Source organism: Bos grunniens, chromosome 21 (genome assembly GCF_055505025.1).
Source record: "Bos grunniens cultivar Pamir isolate PY7600 chromosome 21, Bosgru_T2T1.0, whole genome shotgun sequence".
Taxonomy (NCBI): domain Eukaryota; kingdom Metazoa; phylum Chordata; class Mammalia; order Artiodactyla; family Bovidae; genus Bos; species Bos grunniens.
Genome location: NC_141185.1, coordinates 43,510,717 through 43,524,093, shown reverse-complemented (window position 1 = coordinate 43,524,093; position 13,377 = coordinate 43,510,717). Strand labels below are relative to the sequence as shown.

Here is a 13,377-nt window from a genome sequence, read left to right as displayed (position 1 = left end):
CTCAATGGACATGAGTTTGAGCAAACTCCAGGAGATAGTGAAGGGCAGGGAAGCCTGACATGCTGCAGTCCATGGGGTTCAAGGAGTCAGACATGACTGAGTGACTGAACAGCAACTGACCTTCACAGCTCCCTGATATAGGAGACCCATTCTGACCTGGCCTGACCTCTTTTGATTCCCCTAAGCTCCCACTTTGATGACCTATCTAGAGATTCCCACTAGTGAGTTTTTTTCAATCTGCTGACCATCCCTTTTGAATGACATACCAGCAAGAAGACAGTCTTGGCTGTTTCTGTTGTCCCTGCCATTCTAAGAGAAATCCATGTATCCTTTTTAAAAAAATTTCTTTTTTATTAATTAATTTTTTTTTGCATGCTCTTCATTTATCCTGGCTCTGTGGTTAGGATTTTATTTCTAAAAGATTAATAATAAAATGATAACAATGATACAACAATGAATGCTTTTCAAAAATTCATGACGTGCTAAACATTGTACTAAGAACTTTCCATATCTACTTTCTTGAATATTAGGTAGGGAGGATAAACAAATCATGCTTCTCATTTCAAGCATGCTTCTATCATCAGTTCAGTTCAGTTCAGTCGCTCAGTTGTGTCCAACTCTTTGCAACCCCATGAATCGCAGCACGCCAGGCTTCCCTGTCCATCACCAACTCCTGGAGTTCACTCAAACTCATGTCCATCTAGTCAGTTAATTAATTTTCATTGGAGTATAGTTGCTTTACAATGTTGTGTTATTTTCTGCTGTACAGCAAAGTGAATCAGCTATGAAAGTGAAATTGAAAGTTGCTCAGTTGTGTCCAACTCTTTGTGACCCAATGGACTATACAGTCCATGGAATTATCCAGGCCAGAATACTGGAGTGGGTAGCCATTCCCTTCTCCATGGGATCATGCCAACACAGGGATTGAACCCAGGTCTTGAACCCAGGTCTCCCGCATTGCAGGCAGATTTCTTTACCAGCTGAGCCACCAGGGAAGCCCAAGAATACTGGAGTGGGTAGTTTATCCCTTCTCCAGGGAATCTTCCTGATCCAGGAATTGAAATGGGGTTTCCTGCATTGCAGGCGGATTCTTTACCAGCTGAGCTATACGTATACATATATCTCCTCTTTTATGGATATCCTTCCCATTTAGACTACTACAGAGCACTGAGCAGAGTTCCCTGTGCTGTACAGGAGGCTTTCATTACTTATCTATTTTTTACATAGTATCAGTAGCGTGTATATATATGTCAAGCCCAGTCTCCCAGTTCTTCCCATTACCCTTCCCCCCTTGGTATCCGTACGTTTGTTCTCTACGCCTGTGTCTGTTTTGCATAAGGTCATCTATACCATTTTTCTAGATTCCACATATATGGATAAATATTCGGTATTTGTTTTCTCGTTGACTCCCTTAACTCTGTATGGTAGTCTCTAGGTCCAGGAAATTCATGTATTCTTGCTTCTCCAAATTGTGGGAATTCAAATGGCCACTTGCCACCCCTCCTTCCACCTGCCATTCCTCTCCAGTTCTCTTCCCCTCCCATTCCAATGGAAGGCATGGAAGCACTTCAACCCGACTGTGACTAAGCAACACTTCAACTGGAAGAAGATGTTGATTTCCTCTTATGTCAAGCCCCCCAAGCACTATGCATGGTGCTCCGGTCAAGAAGATCCTCCAGAGAAGGAAATGGCAACCCACTCCAGTATTCTGGCCTGGAGAATTCCATGGACAGAGGAGCCTGGCGGCCTGCAGTCCATGGGATCCTGAAGAGTCGGACATGACTTAGCAACTAAACAACAACAGCTCAGACCACCCATTATTTGGCTTTGGGGCTGTAAACCCTCCCTCCTCCCCAAACTTTCTAAATAGTTCAGAGGCTTCTGATCCCAACCAGTTTTCCAGTTTTCCTTCCCAGTCCCCTATGACTGTCTGCTAAATAGGTAGAGTGGGAGGAGGAGGAGGATGGAACTCAGTTTCCTCTTAGTCATCTCTGCAGGGGGGAGGGTTTGTGCTGTGCTTAGTCCCTCAGTCATGTCTAACTTTTTGTGACCCTATGGACTGTAGTCTGCCAGGTTCCTCTGTCCATGGGATTCTCCAGGCAAGAATTGTGAAGTGGGTTGCCATGCCCTTCTCCAGGGGATCTTCTCAACCCAGTGACTGATCTTCCCACCCTGCATCTCTTATGTCTCCTGCACTGGCAAGCAGATTCTTTACCACTAACACCACCTGAAATGTAAACTGTGTTTTTCTCAGCAGAATTTTTCACTGCAGTTAAAAAAAAAATTCACAGAACACCCTAGTACAATGAAGGTAATGAAACATTCCTGGTATATCAAACACATAGATGAATTAATTCAGAGTAATGCACAGGTGAAGCAAAGTCATTTTCAGCCTCAGATGCTCTTCCTCATATGAATCCCTTCCAGGGCCCTAGGAGGAGCCCTGGGAATGTGTGTACATGGCTGTGTGTGTTTGCACAATCTGAACAGACATGATATTTTTAACCACCTCTGGTTAGGATTGCTATCTCTTTCCACTCTGACTTCCTCTCTATTCATTTCCCTTTGTGTCACTTGGCGTTGGAGTGACTCAGGTCTATTTGGGATCTGGAATGGACTTGGCGATGCACCTAGCTTGGGTTTGGTGGGAAACATTTTTGTGATTCACAGTCCTTTGCAAGTAGAGTGACATCCTCGCTCCCCATCCTCCATATAGGGATGGTTTTCAGGAACACTCATTGTCTGATTTGTCAGGACCATGTGGCCACCAAGGGTAGGGACAGGCGTTGTACCCTGTGTGAATATACCCTGCAGCCACCAGCACAGGATGTACGTGGATACTGGGGGAGAAACAAAGTTTGAAATAGACTCAAACTCGGCTGAGCTTGTTTTCCACATGCAACTGTAACATAAAGTCCATTCCAAGAGATCTGCCCAAATCAGGAAAACAAATTCTGGTTTAAACTTATGACCAATGAATGGAGATAAATTTCTCTCATATATGAAAAAAACTTGACCAACAGGTTTTCCTCAATTTTACCATTCTAAAACTGTATGTGATATTGCTAATAATGAGTTGTGATGCTGAAAAAAACTTTTACAACCCATGTCAATCCTAAAGGAAATTAGTCCTGAATATTCATTGAAAGGACTGATGCTGAAGCTGAAGCTCCAGTACTTTGGCCACCTGATATGAATAGCTGGCTCAATCTAAAAGACCGTGATTCTGAGAAGATTGAGGGCAGGAGGAGAAGAGGGCAACAGAGGATGAGATGGTTGAATGGCATCATTAACTCAGTGGACATGAGTTTGAGCAAACTCAAGGAGACGGTGAAGGACAGCAAAGCTTGGCGTGCTGCAGTCCATGGGGTCACAAAGAGTTGGACACAACTTAGCAACTGAACAACAATGATAGTAATAAACAATTTTGATCAGCCATGCCAGAGAGAAGACTGAATTTATTTTTTATTCTTGCTACAGAAAAGGATACTGAAAACTGTCATCATATGGAAAAGATACCAAAAAGCATGCAGCTAAAGATGTGGGGGGAAAAGTATTACAGTGGGGTGTCAGGCAAGCAGGGTTTTTTTTGTGTGAAAAAAATTTTTTTTTCAATTTTGTGAATTTGTGGTCTTTTTTTTTTAAATTTTGTGAACTTGTTGCATTTTTGGCTCTTTAAACAATGGTAATTTATTTTGATTCCCACTCCCTGCTCCCAACGCTTCCCAGGTGGTGAAGTGGTAAAAAATCTGCCTGCCAATGCAGGAGACACAAGAGACACAGGTTCCTCATTCCCTGGGTCGGGAAGAACCACTGGAGAAGGAAATGGCAAGCCACTCCAGAATTAATTGCCTGAGATCCCATGGACAGAGGAGCCTGACGGGTTGCAAAGAGTCCAAGGGGTTGCAAAGAGTCGGATTCGACTTAGCACACACCTACCCACCCCACCCCACCCCCACCATTTTTGAAAAGGCCATTCTCATACCTAGTTTTGTTTTGGTGATTTCATATTCTTCCTCTTAAAGATGGTTCCTTAATTTGTTTAAGCTTCAGGTGTCACGAGCCTGGATCAGCCTTGGTCATCCATTCTGTGTTCCGTGTTATACATCACTGGAGCTGGCAGACTTGGTCCTTGCACATGAGGGTTTTACAGTCTTGCTAAAATAGTCATCTTCCATCTCTGAGGACTGTTCTGGTGAAATGGAGTCTCCTCCTTGCTACAGGTAAGAGTATCCTTGTTTGGAACTCTTTTGGGTTTGACTTGAAACACTGCATCATTTTTGGCCTACACTCCTGGAAATTATCCCAAACAAATAATTTGAAAGGAGAAAAAGCTCCACCTTCATTGTCATTGTCCATTTTGTAACCCAAAGTGGGGTCTGGCTGCTTGCTTCTCAAAAGCCATTAAAGAAACCAGGTTGGTGGAAAGGAAAATATTTTATTTTGGTGGGGAGAAGTGGAACAGACTGCTGTCCAACGGCTGACTCCCCTGACTGACAACCAGGGGACAATAGCTCTTATAGGCTGAGTGAGTGGGCTCCATGAAGAAATAGCACAATCAGATACGACAATCATCTTGAAACTGGTCATCAGTGGTCTGACCAGCATCATCTTGACTGTTTTAAGTACAGTTAATCATCAGTTCTGGGGTCAATTTTTTCCCATTTCCTTAAGGCTAGTTCTCGGAATTCTGGCAGCTTATGTCATGGCTACAGTCTGGTTATGTAGTTAACATTATGTAGTTAACTTCTTCTACATGGTGACAGTTTTAGTATCTATAAGACATCTCACAGGATATGGCTCAGAATATTATCTATAGCCCTTGAGAAGGAAATAATAAATAAAGGTCTTTGATTTTGCTTAATGACTACATTATTATTATTTGGTTTCCTCTGACTGTTTTCCTTTATTTCCGCATGTTCTCACTTCTCTGATTTAACTTATTCTTTGGCTAAAGTTTAACCATAGACAAAAGGCAGGCAGAGGACGTGGGGCACAAGGACCATAGGGTTCTTCACCTTTTCAATTTTACTATGTAAAATCTGTAAGGCATCTTAAATATCCAACCCCCAGGGAATTATTTAGAAAATAATGGTGCCTTCACACACATCTTCTCTTCCCAACTGGGCCATCAACTTGGGAAAAATATGTATACAGTTGTCCCATAATATATCCTCAAGGGGTTGGCTCCAAGACCCCTATGGATACCAAAATCCAGCAATGCCCAAATCCCTTATATAAGATGTCCTAGAGCACATTCTCCCACATACATTAAATAAACTCTGCATTCCTTATAATAGTTAATACAATATAAATGCTAGGTAGATAATAGTAAACAGCAATGCAAATGCTATGTGAATAGTTGCCAGTGCAGGGCAAAAATCAAGTTTTGCTTTTTGGAACTTTGTGGCGTTTTTCAAGTATATTTTTTTTTATTTATTTTATTTTTTGGCTATGGTGGGCTGCACGCAGGCTTTTCTCTGGTTGCAGTCAGTGGGGGTTTGTCTTCATTGCTGTGCATGGGCCTCTGATTGTAGTGGCTTCTCTTGTTGCAGAGCACAGGCTCTAGGGCACAGGCTCAGGAGTTGTGGCACATGGGTTTAGTTGCTCCGTAGCATGTGGGATCTTCCTGGACCAGGGATCGAACCTGTGTCTCCTGAATTGGCAGGTAGATTCTTTACCACTGAGACACCAGGGAAGCCCCTCATTTCAAATGTTTTTGATCCTGAGTTGGTTGAATCTGTAGATTCGGAACCCGTGGATGCAGAGGACTGACTGTATACCATATTGAATTAACAGACGTTACAAAATGCCCTGCGCACTGACAGCAGTGTGTGAAACTGTCTGTTCGGATGGTGATTGGAAGCGAATGGGGAGTGGTTGTTACAGCAATGTAGGATTGTGGGGGCTTTTGTCTTCTCTGTGTTTTCTTCAGTGCAGCCATGCTGCTTTTATGTTTGTTTCCAAAGGAGGGGCATCCAGATGCCTTGGTGCTGCTGTCTGGGCTCTTCCCATTTGACTTTTTTCTTTCCTCTGCACAGTCTGATCTCCCCAACCTATGTGTGTTCCTACAGGAACACACGCACATGCCCGCGTGCACACACCCACCCATACCCACACCCCATTCTTTTTTTTTAAGATTTTTTTTTTATGTGAACCATTTTTTAAAGTCTTTATTGAATCTATTACAACTTGCTTTTGTTTTATGTTTTGGATTTTTGGCCCCAAGGCATGTGGGCTCTTAGCTCCCCCATCAGGGCTTGGCTGACACACTGTGCCATGTGATGACAGATGACCCTGGGGAAGGTTTCAGATGCTGTTGGGACAGCAGTTCAGGGCAGAGCAGGGGGAGTGTGCGTTCCTGCCTCATAAAGTGCGTGGCTCAAGGTTAGCCATTTTCTGCACAAGGAGTTATTATTCATTTTGTCTCTGCAGTGCAGAACAGACCCAACAGAGCTAGAGTTCTGCTTCTGGCTAAAGATTACATGCTTCATGGAACAACTCAGGACTCTTGTGATGTAGGGCCAGACTTCAGGATGGAGGTAAGGCTGGTGAGACGAGGAAAGGAGACTCCTCTTTCTCTTATAGGAGCATTGAATAGAACCATAAGCACGAATTCAAGGAGCCTAAGGGGACACTGTTAGGGATACTGGGAAAGATGAGGACTCGGTGGAACTCACCACTGATGAAATGGTACCCTTTGCTAATGGGATTATGGTTCTGGAAATGACATTAAGAAAACAGAAGTCTTTAAAAAAGACTAATTAATTTGGCTGTGTCCAGTCTTAGTTGCATCGTGCAGGATCTTTCATTGCAGTGCATGGACTCTAGTTGTAGTGCGATAACTCAGTAGTTGTGGCTCAAGGGCTCACTTGTTCTGAGACATGTGAGATCTTAGTTCCCTGATTAGGGATCAAACCTGTATCCCCTGCATTGCAAGGCAGAAGCTCAACTACTGGACCGCCAGGGAAGCCCCTGGAAGACTTGCTTTAAGGAACTGGTTACTCCTTATTTTGTGATTGGTACAGTCCATTGAACTGGGTACCCAAGATAAGCCTTTGACAGAGACAAAGGAAAAGGTGATGAGAGGGGCACATTTGTGATTTCCTGAAAGATGGGCACCCAGGTGATGGGGAGAGTTGAGGGGGAGTCTGGGATGGCCAACAGTTCAGTGACATTGGGCAACCTCAGTACTCCAGTTCATGGGAAGGGAGGAGACAATGCTTAGGAGAACCTATCTCTCCTTCTTCCCCAGATGGAGTCAATGTAGTTTATTTGTTGTTCAGTCACTCAGTCATGTCCTACTCTTTGTGACCCCATGGACTGCAGCACACCAGGCTCCTCTGTCCTCCACTATCTTCCAGAGCTTGCTCAAATTCATGTCCATTGAGTCAGTGATGCCATCCAACCATCTCCTCCTCTGTCGCCCCCTTCTTCTCCTGCCCACAATCTTTCCAAGCATCAGGATCTTTTCCAATGAGTGAGCTTTTCACATCAGGTGGCCACAGGGAGCTTCAGCATCCGTCCTTCAAATGAATATTCAGGGTTGATTTCCTTTAGGATTGATTGGTTTGATCTCCTTGCAGTCCAGGGGACTCTCAAGAGACTTCTCCAACATCACAGTTCAAAAGCATCAATTCTTCAGTGATCAGCCTTCTTTATGGTCCAACTCTCACAATGTAATTCATTGATTAATTGATTGATTGATTAGCTTTTATTGAGCTAGGGCTTCCTTATTCTGAACGCTGGGAATATAGAAATGAAGTGTCCTTTCAGAAGCTCTTGAGAACTCTTGGAGAGTTCTTTGAGGTAATATAAATACAAGAAGACAAGGCAAGACTCATTGTTACTGAGAGGAGAGACACCATAGGTGAGCCCAAGTGAGTAATGTCCCCAGGGAGGTAGCACTTGCTGATGCACACATGCTTTCCCCTGGCAACAAGAGACTTGCCGGGGACACACACATGACGACTCAAGAACAGGACCAGTCACTGGTAGAATGAAAGTTCAAACCCAAGTGAGGATGGAGCAGCTATGACACACAACATTTCAATGCTAAATTATTTTCAGAGTGGATATAGAAAATCTCTGCCCAATGAGATCATGAAATTAAATATAAGGAGCTTTCACATTGAGTTACTTGCTCTATTGACCAAATGTTCAACAGCTTTGCTGGGGAGAGAGAGCATGAAGAAATGGGCTTGTGTTCTAATGAGAAAAACATTCAGGTTAATTGTGGGATGAACACTCATTCTTAAGTAACGAGAAGGTTTGCAGACTTTGTTCCAGGAGGTCTGGAAGGAGGGAGCAAAAAGGGGGAACCAGCCTCTCTTGTGGCTGGAAACTAGACGAATGACTTCTCACTTGACTATGTAACAGAGATCACAGGGCCTTGTTTGAATTCCTTTTCTCACTGGGGGCTCAGGGGGTAGGGACTCAAGAGTTAAGGGTCTTTTCCACTGAGCCCCAAAAGAAGAGGCTTGGATAAGAGCCATGCAATGGAAACCACCCAGTGAAAGACCTGCAAGAAGCTGAGGGTTGGTTAGAATCTTCTCTGTCTCCCAGACACCAAGATGCCCTCTGTTTAAAGTGAAGAACCAGAAAGCTAATTATGACAGTGGAAATCAGAACTGCAATTGCCTTTGTTGAAAGTGAAAGTGTTAGTTGCTCAGTTGTGTCCCACTCTTTGTGACCGCATGGACTGTAGCCTGCCAGGCTCCTCTGTCCATGGAATTCTCCAGGGAAGAATACTGGAGTGGATTGCCATTTCCTTCTCCAGGGGATCTTCCCAACCCAGGGATCGAACCCAGGTCTCCTGCATTGCAGGCAGATTCTTTACCATCTGAGCCATCAGGGAAGCTCGCCTTTGTTGAGGACTCAGGGAATATTTCTTCTAAGATTTTTTTTTTCTACATGGACAATTTTTGAAATCTTTATTGAATTTGTCACAATATTGTTTCTGTTTTATGTTTTGTTTTTTTTGGCCATGACACATGTGGGCTCTTAGCTCCCTGACCACGGATTGAACCTGTACCCTCAGCATTGGAAGGTAAAGTCTTAACCACTGGGACATCAGGGAAGTCCCTGGACTTAAGAATTGATTGGAAAGGGGGCATGATGGAATTCTGGGGGGCTGATAGACTATTTCTTTTTAAACTTATATATTTTTTTATTTATTTGGCTGTGCTGGGTCTTAGTTACGTCCTGTGGGGTCTAGTTCTCTGAACAGGGATCAAACCTGGGCTCCCTGCATTGGGAGCAGAGTTTTAGCCACTGGACCACCAGGGAAGTCCCCTGGTTGTATTCTTTGTCTCCAGGGAGACATACATGTTTTTCAAATTCATCCCATCATATACACAAGAGATGGGCATTTCACTGTATGTAAACTTTACCTTATTAAAGATATGTAGCATTAGGAGGGAAAATTATTTTAAAATATGCCTCATGGCTCATACTTCAAAAGGGAAAGACAAACCTCAGACTGCAACCCCAACCTTGAGAGAGTGACAAGACAGGTAACATACAAGCCCAGATGCTGGAGACTGGGGATTGGAGATCCGGCTCTGCTGGCTGTTCACTGTGGACAGCTGTTTACCTCTGTCCTTCTTGATAAAGTAAGGGGATTTTACAAGGAGGTGGCTAAACTCTGGCCATCTGAGACGTCCCGTCCCCACTTTCTGAGACAGCGGCTGGGCCGGATGAGCCATGGGTGTGACCCAATTTGGTGGTTCTTGTGATTCGAATCTTTTCCACATGTCTGGTGTCAGCCCAGCACAGGGAGCGGAGAGCACGGGGCAATGCGATCTGTCCAGGAAGTCCTGGGCTCCGTCGTTGCTAAAATTAGAACCAGGCTGCAGCTCAGATCAAGGCCATTCCTTTCCCAGCCCCTCGGTGAGCTCACGCTTCTCTCTCCACCCTGAGCCACACAAATGCGCTCATAATTATAGCAGCCGTCACGTGGGTGCCAGATGACCTTGTGCCCGGGAGACAGCAAACAGCAAGGGAGCTCTAGCCCTGCAAAGAGACAGAGCCCCTCTCCTTGTTATTTTTAGTATCTTATTTAACCTTTTTTTTTTTTGCCACACACTCAAGGCATACATGTTCTAAGTTCCCCCACCAGGGATTGAACCCATGCCCCCTGCATTGAAAGTGGGGAATCTTAACCACTGAACTGCCAGGGAAGTCCCAACCCTGTCCCTTTTAGACAAGGTGAGGAGTAGGTAGAAAGAGAACAAAAAAAGAGGGAAAGAAGACAAAAGCCATGCTTAACTCTTTGCTCCTGTGCAGTGTGTACCCATGGGCTTCCCCAAAGATAAAGAAAACACTCAAAAAAAAATCTCAAAAAAAAAGCATTTATGATCTTTCCTGATCAGGGATTTTAGTAGCTTGCCTCTATCTGTAAGCAGAGTAGATCTGAGTCTCAGCTTTGTTGCAGATGAACCAGGATCTTGAGCAACTTCCCTAATTGGCTGGACCTCTGTTTCATTACAAGCAACACAGAGAAATTCAACTCAAAGGTTATTCGGGGATAGGGAACGAAGTGAAGTATACGAGAGCACCCAGAAGGTGCTCGGGTAGAGTGACTGAACCCAGGTCTAGTTGGAAACATTTGTGGGTGATTTTCTGTTCTGGCTGGTCTTAGATTCAGCCTCAGGAGATCTTACTACATTGGAAGCTGCTCTGAGGGTTATTTCTTTATTCCATATTTTCCCAGTCCCCTTCTAGGTTTTCATGAAGAGAGCAGTTCCGAGGGTACTCTGACCATGAGTGGTAACAAGTAGCTTCTTTTTGAATTTTAGTTTTTGGCCAAGTGTCATGTGGGATCTTAATTCCCAGACCAAGGATCAAACCAGCGCCCCCTGCATGGAAGTTTGGAGTCTTAACCACTGGACCACCAGAGCAGTCCTGATAAGTAGTTTCTTTGTTGTTGTTGTTCAGTCTCTCGGTTGTGTCCAACTCTTTTGACCCCATGGAGTGCAGCCCACCAGGCTTCTCTGTTCATGGGACTTCCCAGGCAAGAATACTGGAATGGGTTGCAGTTTGCTTCTCCAGGGGATCTTCCTGACCCAGGGGTTGAATCTGCATCTCCTGCAAGTCTCCTGCATCGCAGGCAGATTCTTTACTGCTGAGCCACTGGGGAAGCCCCTAAGTAGCTTCTTAAGAGCTGCCTAACTTCCCTTGGTCCCATGGTACCCAAGATCTCAGTGCCATTTCCTCTACAATGAGAGTGGGTAGATCTGCCTGCAGAGTTGTCATGGAGATCAGATGCAGTCTCCATAGAAAGTGCCTAAGAGAGTGATGGACACAGAGAGGATGCTTAAGACAATAGTCATTTAATAGGATGAGTTATTAAGGATTTTTTTTTTAAGGAAACATTTAATCGGTTCATTAATTTGATGCTCTGAGCTGTTCAGCAGAATGAAAGCATAATATAATTTCTTTTGGGAAAACATGTGTTGCCATCTTAAAAAATCTTTTATGTATTTATTTACTTGGCTGTATCAGATCTTAGTTGCATCAAGTGGGATCTTTTAGTGGCAACATGTGAACTTTTAGTTGCCATGTGAAATCTTGTTCCCCCACCAGGGATTGAACCTGGGCCCCCTACCTGGGGAGTGCAGAGTCTTAGCCACTGAACCACCAGGTAAGTCTGATGTTTCACTTTTTTTTTTGGCCATACCACAATGCAGGTAGAAATTCCCCGACCAGGGATGGAACCCACATCCCCCGCAGAGGAGTCGTAACTACTGGATTGTCAGGGATGTCCATGTTGCAGTTTTGTACTTGACTGCCTAGCTGTTCTGACCTATAACACCACTCTTACCATTGCTACCATTAGGAGTGGTAATGACAATGGCAATGAGAAGAGTGAGAGGTTGAGGTCTGCACTGGGTTCTAGTGTCAACTTCCCCTGGAGCAGGACAGGACTTGCATCCTCACTGTGCCAGCCACCTGGTGACCCTCACCGGCACACTGGTTTTGATGCCCTCACTTCAGGCTTAAGTGGAAGTCCATCTTCAGTCTTATCAACTGGACACGCACGCATGCTAAGTTGCTTCAGTCATGTCCGATTCTATGCAACCCCACTGACTTCAGCCCCCCAGGCTCCTCTGTCCATAGGATTTTTCAGGTAAGAACACTGGAGTGGGTTGCCATGCTATCCTCCAGGGGATCTTCCTGACCCAGGGATCGAACTTGAGTCTCTTTTGTCATCTGCATTAGCAGGCAGATTCTTTACCATTAGTGCCACCTGGGAAGCCCCTATCAACTGGACACTGTTGAGTAAATGCAGAGGAAGAACTGCCCTGGCGTAGCTGCAAAATGCCCACATTGGGGCTGCCCAGGAAAAAGCCAAAGCACCTCCCAGGAAAGGGAATACAGGAGTACTTTTCCTTCTGGGTATCCTGGTGTTCCCCTCCTCGGGCTTTTTGAGGTTCCAACTCTAAACTCTCCTCTTCCATGGCACCTACTAATAAGGACAACAGGAAGCCTATCTTTCCCATGATGTCAGTGGTGGCCTGAGGTGATGATGGGATCTCGATTCTGAGGTTTCATTGGAGGCAGACATACTGAGAGACCAGCCCTTCTTCTCATCTGGAAATGCCTTCAGAGAGAAGGGTTCAGGCTTTTGGAGTCACATGAGTAAGAGGGAATAAAACTTTCAGGAGGTGCTCTAGCTGTAGAATGAGTTCCTTCCAGACACACAGATCTCAAGCTGAAAACCCCAGAGATATCTCAGCCGTGGGCTTGTGGTGAGAAGCCAATGTTCCTCAGGTACATAGGAGGCCCCAGAAAGCAAACCCTCCCATTTTTATGTGGAGACAAAGCAGCCAGCTTAGGATTGAAGATGGTCAGAGTTTTCTCTGTGGTGGCCAGAGATGGGAGCACTTAGGTTTTCATTTCTCTGTCAAAGCTATGGTTTTTCCAGTAGTCATGTACAGATGTGAGAATTGGACCCTAGAGACTGCTAAGAGCTAAAGAATTGATGCTTTCAAATTGTGGCACTGGAGAAGACTCTTGAGGGTCCCTTGGGCAGGAAGGAGACCAAACCAGTCAATCCTAAAGGAAACCAACCCTGAATATTCATTTGAAGGACAGATGCTGAAACTGAAGCTCCAATACTGTAGCCACCTGACGTGAAGAGCCGACTTATTGGAAAAGACCCTGATGCTGGGAAAGACTGAGGCCAGGAAGAGAAGTGGGAGATAGAGGATGACATGATTGGATGGCATCACTGACTCAATGGACATGAGTTGAGCAAACTCCTGAAGATGGTGAAGGACAGAGGATCCTGGTGTGCTACAGTCAGAGCGTTGCTGAGAGTTGGACACAACTTAATGGCTGAATAACAGTTCCTCCCATACAAATAAGGAGGTT

The 13,377-nt window shown here is 44.7% G+C and overlaps 1 protein-coding gene across 2 annotated transcripts in view; it reads left to right on the top strand.

Annotated features, from left to right (window-relative positions):
- Nucleotides 1–3,915: 3,915 nt before the first annotated feature.
- The window catches only part of CFAP161 (cilia and flagella associated protein 161), a 51,730-nt gene continuing 42,268 nt past the window's right edge, over nucleotides 3,916–13,377 (top strand). The window contains exons 1-2 of one of the 2 annotated variants that reach the window (XM_086364203.1): nucleotides 3,916–4,223; nucleotides 6,436–6,542. In XM_086364203.1, the coding sequence (XP_086220329.1) occupies nucleotides 6,486–6,542 (57 nt within the window). In that variant the 5' untranslated portion in view covers nucleotides 3,916–4,223; nucleotides 6,436–6,485. The remainder of the gene's footprint in view (nucleotides 4,224–6,435; nucleotides 6,543–13,377) is intronic. The other variant, XM_086364207.1, reaches the window with a different exon arrangement.